General features: G+C 54.1%; 2 protein-coding genes across 2 annotated transcripts; both read right to left on the bottom strand.

Moving 5' to 3' along the window:
- Window positions 1-2,235: 2,235 nt before the first annotated feature.
- NCLIV_065080 (putative nuclear movement domain-containing protein) lies at window positions 2,236-4,519 on the bottom strand (the record flags this gene model as incomplete). The annotated part of the gene is made up of 3 exons (XM_003886059.1): window positions 2,236-2,478; window positions 2,896-3,056; window positions 3,751-4,519. The coding sequence occupies 3 exons, from the start codon at window positions 4,517-4,519 to the stop codon at window positions 2,236-2,238; spliced, it is 1,173 nt and encodes a 390-aa protein (XP_003886108.1).
- Window positions 4,520-6,399: 1,880 nt separating this feature from the next.
- Window positions 6,400-9,653, bottom strand: NCLIV_065070 (putative leucine rich repeat protein; the record flags this gene model as incomplete). Its single annotated transcript, XM_003886058.1, has 7 exons — window positions 6,400-6,803; window positions 7,179-7,514; window positions 7,738-7,837; window positions 8,008-8,180; window positions 8,366-8,690; window positions 8,894-9,035; window positions 9,454-9,653. 7 exons carry the CDS (start codon window positions 9,651-9,653, stop codon window positions 6,400-6,402), a joined length of 1,680 nt encoding a protein of 559 aa, XP_003886107.1.

Here is a 9,653-nt window from a genome sequence, read left to right as displayed (position 1 = left end):
CTGGCGAGTCTTTTGGGGACGACGAAAACGCGGTTGACACTCACAACGGCGACCCAGAAACCAGAAATGAGCTTCAGAGATTCGTCAGGGTTGCGTTTAACAACCTCATGTACTTCAGGACTCCCACCGAACGGAAACGGGTAAAGAAAGGACCGCAGACATGCAGAGTGAACTGATATGTTTGTGTCTGTTGCATTGTGCCGCATTGTCGGTGTGGCTGACACAGCCCTCCTGCGCGTAAACCGTTTTTGTAACAAGGAACTTTGCCTCGCGGATTTATTGTATCCTCCGGATCCTCAGAGACGCGGGCCCGCCCTGGACGCCCGTGACTGCGGGAGGCAGGCGGCGAGGGCGAAAGAAACGGGCAGTCTTACACCCTGCGAACAGCCTGGGGGCGTTGTTCTTTGCCAGGGGGATCGTGTTTTCACGATTCGCCGCATACGCCTGGCATTTTAAAAAAATGATGCAATGCCTCTTGCGGACAAGGAGACGGCACGGCCTCCGCTGCATGCGTCGACGACGTTCACCCCCCAGCACCGGGGCCCCTCCGGGCACTGTGTCTGGCTGCAGTGCGTTTTCTACGAACTCTCTCAAATTTCTGCTGGACATGTTGTGACTTCCAGATCATCCATCTCTTCGAACAGCAGAACTTGTTTTCTGTCACCGGCAGCGGAACGCTGAAGCGGGTTGCTGCTCAAATTTTGGCAGCTTGAGTTCGTTGTCTTCAGAAAGCGCAATCTCGAAAGTTCGTTGGTGTATACGGCGAAAACAGATTCTCTAGAAACGCGTTTCGTGTGGCGCAGTACTCAGCGGCGGTTCGCGTTCCAGCGAAAACTTGTTAACTCGCGGCTGCAGATTGCAGCGCCGTTGATGTAGGAAATGTTCACTTTTCTCTAGCACGAAACTGATGCCGAAACATCCTCGGTATCCTCTGCACTCCCCGACGACGTACGAGGTTACTCAAACTTGATGCTCCAACGAGCAACGAAACGCGCTGGTGCGTGGCGAGTTAGCAAGTATACGACAGCTTGTGCTGGAGGATACCCGTTTTTGTGTAGACGTGGTCGGAAAGTCAAGAGCTCTGTGTTGTCTACTGCTACATTCCACCGTTAGTGCTTGTTGGCACGCTTCACAAAGCGTCGAAGCTTCTCACCTGGGGGAGAATCGACGTCAAGAGGCACACAACACACCGATGAGTTTTTCAAGAGCGTGAACCCACTTCTAGTCACACTTCCACAGGATCACCTGCCCGTTGTGCTCAGCTCAAGTTTAACTAAATGACTATCACCCCATTGTTGAGGGTGTCGGTACCATAGAACTGCGGGTCCTGTGTACATTTGCCGTGCGGAGCCGGCTCGACGAGAGCGTCGTCATCTTGCCGATCTTTCGAATAACGTAAAAACTGCTGTTATACTTCTTTCTTAACTACTTTTCATTTCTGAATGCCGCGTTCACGAGACTGCTGTCGCGGTGAGCGCCGGGTGGCATCGTGTGCGGCTCCAAGAGCTCTCCGGAGGCGAAACCTGTTTTTGCCTTCAACTCGGGATCGCCTTTCAGCGTCAAGGCGGCGTGACCCCGGGGCAGATCGGAGGCCGCATTTTACAGAGAACCGACGCGACGTTGGAACCTTCCTGAGTATGGAAAGGCAAATATTTTCCCGGCAGGAGTGCCATCGCATAGCGGAAACGCTTAAAAACAAGTCACGGCGTCCACGCAAAGCATGGGCGGACTAGCGGTGCACCGTTTTCCTCTACGTATGCTGAGAACTGGGGCAAATAACATAAAGATGCTCATGCATCTGTCTGCCTTGGACGAAGTCATCCGCGCCGAGAGTTGCCTTCTCGCTTCCCTTCCTCCGTTCACTCCCAGCTACGTCTGGGAAGACGGTGCAAAATCCGGAAAAACCAGCAAGCTAACCACCATTCCGCCCGCGACGAGCATTCAATGAATGCTTGTCTACGTGGAGATTTACACGGGCGATTTCGACACAGTGGATGTAGAAGGAAGCCCGACTGCAGCGTTCTATTGAAGGGTGTGGTTTTGAGCATCGCCCAGACCTGCGTAGGAACACGAGATAGAATTGTCCGTGTCGACATGTGGTAGCCGGTTTGTACCGACAGGGGTTCGCGAGAGAGAAGACCGCCACAGCTCGTGCCTGAAAGCCGAGCTGAGAGAGCGTTTCGTTTCTGCTTCGGACTATTCCCGGAATTTCCTTCTCCATCTGCGTGACTCCTTTCACGCCCCACCACCCATGAACCCTGGGGGTAGACTGCTCTGGAAATTAACGAGGGAAGGATCGTAAGGCGTGCCTGCAAACGGAGAACCCTCGGCGTCCCAAGCCTTCCTTAGCAGTTCCTCCTTCTGCAGTTCGTCTGAAGTCTTCTCTCCTCGCAACTTCTGCTGCTGATCGAACATCATCTTCCGAATGTGGGCCTGCGTGGCGGCGTCAAAGTCCTCAACGCGCTTGACCGACTCAATCTACGCGCCAACGAAGAGGCGGACAGGAAACAACGCGACGCGACACAGCGCAGAGAGGCGTATTCCAGTCACCAAAACATGGACGATAGTGAAGAAGCGTTTCCGCAAAACTGCAAATGCGCGAACGCGCTTCGGAGCACGCGCCTCAAAGTGCACGCAAATGGAGACAAATCGGACTTTCACGCTGTCAATCGCGAAAACAAAAAACCAAGAGCTGAAGCTGATGGCCTTCAGGGAAAAACGAGGGCCAGCGTCTCCGTGCAAAAACCCAGGGCGTAGCGCGGTCCTCTTCTTCCCAGTATCCACAAGAATATACACGCACCAGTGCATCGCCAAGAACCACTGTGCGGCAGCACACACCGGCCGCTCACGCCCCTGCTCCGCTGTACTTGGCGTCGTGCAGTTTTTTTCTCTTACCTTTGTCGTGTCGATCTTCTTCTCCCCTTTGAGGACGGAGGCCCACCAATTCTCTCTCGCCTTCTCGATCGAGAGAAGGAGATATGGGCCATCTTCCACTTGCCACAGAGATTCTGCAGCGTTCACGGGTTCCTCCCACTCGCCCTCCAAGAGGACGTCGCCTGGTTTTGACGGGCACCACATACGCAAGACACACGAACGAAGAGCCTGGGTCGTGGACAGTCCCTCAGCCACGCACCTACTCCCAACTCGGCCTTTACTCTTACCAGTGGCGACATCCAACTGGAGCGCATCGCCGGACATGCCGGAACACACACGGAGGCACGATACACGCTTTTGCACCACCGAACCTCTTGCCGCCCTTCGTGCATGCGGCCCCGGAAAGCAGAGAAGCTCGCCCCGAAGGCAAGTCAATCTCTGCGTCTTCCCTGTCCACCACGCGAGTAGCATCTGAAGCCCCACAGTCTTTTCACCACAGAGTCTTGCGGCGCCAGCAGGCACATTCAGTTCGTTCCCCTTCCAGCCCAAGCACACATCGCGCCACAGAAACTCTCTGGAGGACACCTGCACAGATGCAGTACGTGTCTCTCGCTCTAGGTCAGGGTGCTTCCGGGTTGACGCTGCGCGATAACCAGGTTCTGACTCGTCGGGAAAACACTCGAGAGAAGACCTCGTGGAAGTTCATGAAAAATCGCATGCTCCGCCCCATTGAGGGAAGGAAGCTGGGGACAGCGGTTCCCTCAGAGGGTTCTTCAGAGAGACAAGCGTGTTGGCCCGTCGCGGGACGAACGTGTGAAACAGTCGAGAGTCAAGGAAAACTGGCAGCTCCGGTTGTCCCGTGGAGAGTGCACGTACCGGCCACGACGACTTTCAATTTGGTCGGGGTGATTGAAACAGACACGTCCTTTTTCCCATGGTACTTGTTTTTATCGAGGCGGAACTGGAGAGTGAGATCAGTGAACGACTGGGTCCAGCGGTAATTGTCGCACACGCCGCCATTCCATGTCGTCAACTCCTTGCCTGCGCCTGCAGCGGCAACCGGGGAAGAATTTCCCTCTTGCTCTCTACTTCCCTTCGCTCCCGGCCGCTCACTCCCTTCCCTTTCTCGTCCTCGTGAGTCCGGCATCTGCCGCCACTCTCCCGGCTTTCCTCCAGGGCCCTCCGTAGCATCTGCCGTGGGGCAAACGGCCGCAGGTGCCGGTACTCCTCGAGGAGCTGCATTTACCAGCTTTTCGCCCTTCCCTGTACCCGAGCGTCTCGCCGCATCAGCTTTCGCCGTCGTTGTCGTTGCGTCGCCACGCGAAGAAGACGGCGTTGAGCGTTCCAGAAGGTGGGGCTGAGCTCGTCGTCTGTAGGCCATCTGCGCCTTCGCAAATGCTTGGCGAACCATGGCCTCTGCGCGACCTTCCCGAAACCCCATATTTGGGGCTCCGCCTCCGGACGAAACTGACCCCGGCGAGGCGCCAGGAGACTCTATAACATGGAAGAAGTCAGTTCGGCGCTCGAGAAAGTCGAAAAAGGTTTGCAAGAGGCTCTCAATGTCAGGGTGGCACCGGGCAAGGTTCAGGAGCAACTCCTCGTGCATCTGCGCCCGCTGCTGGGCTTCTTCCTTGGCGTCCGGCATGGCGTGCGTCTTCTGTGAGAGCAGAGGCGAATAGGCAGACGAATCGAAAAACCGGCGAGGGAAGAGACCACGGATCTGAGGGAAAACACCACGCAAATATCTGCCCGGCGGCCATGCCTGTCCAGTTCCTTCACAAGAGGTGAAAGTGCCAATATGGCGCACGATTGGACGTCTGACCGCTTTTTTTGACAACACGGAAGAGCTTCGAAACTGACACGCGGCGGCGGCGAGCACGGACGCTTTCGCGGGCTGCAGAAGGAGCCCTCGGACTTGCCGCTGGCTGCACGCACCCGAGGGAGACGAGAACAGATCGAAACACACGCGCCCTGTGAAGATCCTCGCGAAAAAGAAATTTTTTCGTGTCGTCGGATGAACAGTCACAGTGGCAGATGCACGTGTTCACCGCATCTGTTTCTTACCTAGCTGTATGTACACAGACACACGTACGCTGTCAAAACTGTTCAATGCTGTTTGTCGCCGTTCCCTTAGCACCGGAAACCAGTTCGTCGACACCTAAGACATGCACAGAAGAGGGACGCTGTTATCAGAGAGAGTCCGAAGAAACTGAGAAAAAAGTGGACCGATAACACGCAGCCTCTCGCTCACGAGACATCGTATCACCCGTTTCGCTGCCTGTATCGACACATCCACATCGGGATCGCGGCGAGCAAGGTTTCGCGAGTGCCCGAAAGAAGAGGAAAATAGAGGTCATTCCCAACCATTGGCACGAAAGAAAAGTTGCAAAGAACCAAGCCATGTATGTGTTGTAGAGAATCCCCTTCCTGTACTACTGTTCACGCGTTAGTGCATGCAAGCAGAACTCGCAATTCCGTCAACTCACCGTGGCATGCGCTATTGTTACACTGGAAAACGGCTATGTCTCCGTGTTCCAGATCCCCTTGTTGCAAGTTTAATTCGATCGTCACTCTGCGTCTCACGCCGTGCCCGATTTCCCTTGGTCGATCTGCTTCCACAAAACCTTTCCAGGAAAGATGGTGGCTGCAATCGCCTCGCCAGGTGCGACCAAGGCGCCAAACGATTCGTCTTAACTTTTATTTCGACGAATAATGCAGTGAGGGGGAAAATTGAGTCGTTCTAACCAAACCTCTGTCCGCGAACGACACCCGTACAGGGAAGAGAAACCGTGAAACTTCTACGTCACCTACTGGATAGTGTGATTGCGCGTTTTCAAAGGAAATATCCAGAAACTGGAACAGCATCACCTCAAAATGCTCAGGAAGCACGTACCAGCGCCAGGATTAATCCGGAAGTAACGGTTTCCCCCGTTTCCGTAGTTAATTCAGTGGGTGCATATTGCCAGGCTTGATAGCTGATATTTTAGAGGGAGCATCATCTCGACCACTTCCATGTTCGTGTGAATGGACCCCATGTCGAGGATTCACAAATTCCAATTGATGTTTGTGTCGGAATCGTAAAATGCGGTAAGTGTGACAACGAAACCGCTAAAGCTTTAGTGAGTTGAAACGGCACCCCGTTGGTCAGTGCTTTTTCCATCAGCCACGCGAGTCCATACTCCACGAGCGGGTACAACCTAGTTTCTCAGCTTAAATGGAAGACATTAAGATTTCTCGCTGTAAGTGGACGCGACTGGAGGGCGTCTCCTCTGCAGCAACAGGCTGCTGTGTGCAGGAAGACTACTCTGCACCCGTAGTACCACTTGGTCTGGCCGCCTCTGGAAAACAGAGTTGCAGGGAATGTGCGCGACTACCGAGCAGGCATGGTACTTTGAAAAAAACCGCAGTCAGGAAGGACGTATTTAGTGGGGACATCGTGTCTGCATGCTGGTTTCGAGGGCCCTCCTGGAAACGAACCAGCTGCTTGCGTTTTGAACAGCCTGCGCCCGCTGGATAGCGCGATCCTTAGTCCATCCTACCAAAGCAGAACTCATGCTTCTCCTCCTGTGCTCCTCCTGTGCCGAGAACGGTAGCCCCTGTCGAGGCGCTTTCGTCATTCAAAAGTGATACGTTTTCTCTGGCTCCGCCTCCCGCTGACGGGGGATTCCGCCTCCCCGGGTTCCGTGGGGCGTCGAACTCAGCAAGTCGCATCTGACCACCATGGCTACTCTGTTTCCACGTCTCGAAAACGGAGTTCTCACTGCCTTTCCTGTCCCGTACTGCAACACCATTTTGGTCTTCAGCCACAAAATGACAAGTTTCGGAAAGAATCAGAGGTCTTGCCCCATCGGACGCCAGCGAAGGGAGCTCGTCGAAACCGCCGGGTAACGCGGCGTCTACAACGTGACCGCAATCATCAACGCTCGTCGCTGCGCACAGGCAACAACAAGATGGCCAAGAATGCCTGTTCCGCCTTGATGAAGTGCACCGAAAGGGGCCGTGACTTCCCTCGACACGAGATAAAGGAATCCGTACCGCGCATGCGCTTAGCAGGATTCACCGTGTGACTTCACTGGTCTTCTTTGGTGACAGCTGCGTGTTCTCGCAGTCAGATTCTCCATTTGAGAAAGCTCGTGTCTAGGTATCGGGCCTGATGGCCGGCGTATTGCAGGTCTGATGTCGCTAACCGAGCGCATGCTACCATCTCAAGCAAAAATTTGTGCTTCGTGCTTGCAAAATCGTCTCTCCGCAATCGAACCGCAACACCGTCATGTCCTCGTTTCCGGAGCGTGAGTCAGTCTTACCGGGGTCGTCAGAGTCCGTGGGTGCACCTACAGACGTGGGCACCTCGTGCTCCACTCCAAGCAAAGAAGGGGCGACAGCTTCATCCGAAGCCGCTCGCTGCAGCCTCCGCAGAAACGTCGTCCCGGATACCTGCCTACTTCCTTCGGCTGCAGCAGCGACGACGTCTCTAGGGTCGTTTCTCCCGGAAGCAGTTGGTTCAGTGGCGGTCCGAGGCATCTCAATCGCCCGTAGCTCAGCATCTGCTGCGCGGAGCCAGCGTCGCCGGACGGCGTCGGCCCGCGCAATCTCGTGCTTTTGCTCTTCTTGAGTCCATAACCTGGCTCCAGTGGGAGCCGCTGAGACGTGAATCAGAGAAAGGTGTTCCATAGAGTTTTGAACCCGTTTAACTGGTGGACAAATCAAGCGCGGGAGACAGGACAACTGGAGAACAGACAAGCCATAGTTGGGCGCCCCGTTCCTCCACGGCGTCGCGTGGAAGCGGTGAGCGACACGGCACTGCATCGGCGTTCTTGCATCTGGCTACACATTCCCCGTTAGATGATGTGTGATATCACTCACTTAGGATTCCCTCACCGCTGTTAGCTGCCATCTGCGCCCTGCGTTCCTCTTCTTTTGCAATTCGATCCAGCGCCCTCCGCACATTCTCCCTGTATTTGTTCTGCACACCACCAGCGACCGACGAGAGAAGAGCCACAGTACAAACAGAACGTCAAGAATAGCCGTGACAGTCTGGAGTTGCTCGAATTTCCGACACTCTCTGCTGAACCGCGTATGCCATGGAGTGGCGGCCATCCTTGGCGACCAAAGAGATGGGTCTTTTCTGCGTACTTGCATGTTTCGAAAGTCTTCCAGATAGCTGTTGAACTGCAGTTTTTCTGCGTCCTTGAACTGCCTGATGGCTGCCGTCTCGGCCTCCTTTCCTCCCTTCACCCAGGCCTCACTGGCGTTTCGTTCCAGAGCCTTGACGGGACGGTCGTCCAAATACCGCAGTCCAGGCAGAGCTTAAAGACACAAGCGGAAAGCGCCGCAAAAACACGACGTTGCGACGTGGAGCCTTTGCTCGGACTCCATCAGGGTGTCTGTATGAGAATGTTGGCTCTCCAAGCTTGATGACATTGCAGTCGAAAAATTGAGCAGGCGGATAAGGCAATCTGAGACGTCTGAAATCCACCACGATAGCGCTTACCGGCAATGATACGCTTGCGGTAATAAGGAAGTTTCCGAATAACAGGGTTTCCATGGAAATACAAACACGTCAACCCCGGCAGCTGTCGTAAGAGCTTGACGAAATCTTCGAGCCAGTCCGAATCATTGCGGTCCTCGTTGGTTTCTGCGTCAGAAGTTGAGGTGCAGGCTGCCTCTGAATTTGATTCCACAAGATTCGCTCCTCCACGAACAGGAGCCGAAGTGGTGGCGAACCTTCGGCTCTTGCTGCTGTCGCCGATTTCTATGCAGTTGTGAGATAGATCTAAATTTGTTAGGGCTCGACATTCAGCCAGGCCGCGAATGTCCTGCGATAGATATGACAGGCACTGCAACTTTGTTCAGACACTCAGTGTGCCTTACCAGTGAGACACGCAAGGGTGAGTTGCCTCTCCCTTCATTCGTTCGCTTCTGTTGTCTTCGTTTTCCAGCGAACAGGAAAGACAAGGACTCTGCACACGACGGCTCCGGCGAATACAGGGGTTCTGCGACTGTTGAAAGAAATACTTACATCAAGTGTCTCAAATGCGTTGTAGGCGAGTTTGATGTTGTTGAGATGAGGGAGGGACGACAAGCCTTGGACTCTTCGGATACAGTTGTGGGAAAGATCCAGCATGACCAGTTTTGTGCAGCTATCCAGGTTCTGAATTTCCCTGATGCAGTTTTGTTGCAAAAACCTATTCATTTCGGACAATCACAAGAGAATTCGGATTGGCTATTTCGCCCGACAAATGACGCCCTAGTGAGCAGTTAAAACGCTGTTAGGGGACCGTTACTCTGTCTCTCTCGTCACTGACGCTAGACAATGCTGATGGCCGGAGGCCTGTGACATGCATTCGTGCTTCGAAAAAATCCCGGTTGAAGAATTTAAAACCACCGCTTTCCTCAAAACTGCTGGCCGCTCGCGCTTCGGTTTCCGGTACCTGTTTCGTACAAGGGCTACTAAAACAAAAACAAGCTTTTTTCTTCAGCGTGAGCCCTACAGAGCGTCCATCACACGTGTTTTACGTGCGGGGAAGTCGCCTTTAAAAGGTTTCCTCGTCTGACAGAGACATTAGCAGGGAACCTTACAGACACTGCAGCTGCTTCAGGTTGTCCAGCCCTTCGATCTTGCGAATGCCGTTTCCTTCGAGCCATAGAGCCCTCACTTGGGTGTAGCTGTCGAGGTTCTCGATCTTCGTGAACCCGCGAAAGTGGAAATACAGCTTTTCATTGAGGGCTGGAGATTCATATTGTCCGCTCGCTGTGGGAAGGAACAAAGATCTTACCAT

Source organism: Neospora caninum, chromosome XII, assembly GCF_000208865.1.
Source record: "Neospora caninum Liverpool complete genome, chromosome XII".
NCBI classification, from domain to species: Eukaryota; Apicomplexa; class Conoidasida; order Eucoccidiorida; family Sarcocystidae; genus Neospora; species Neospora caninum.
The sequence above is the reverse complement of the archived record's forward strand: the minus strand, read 5'-3'. Positions and strand labels throughout refer to the sequence as shown.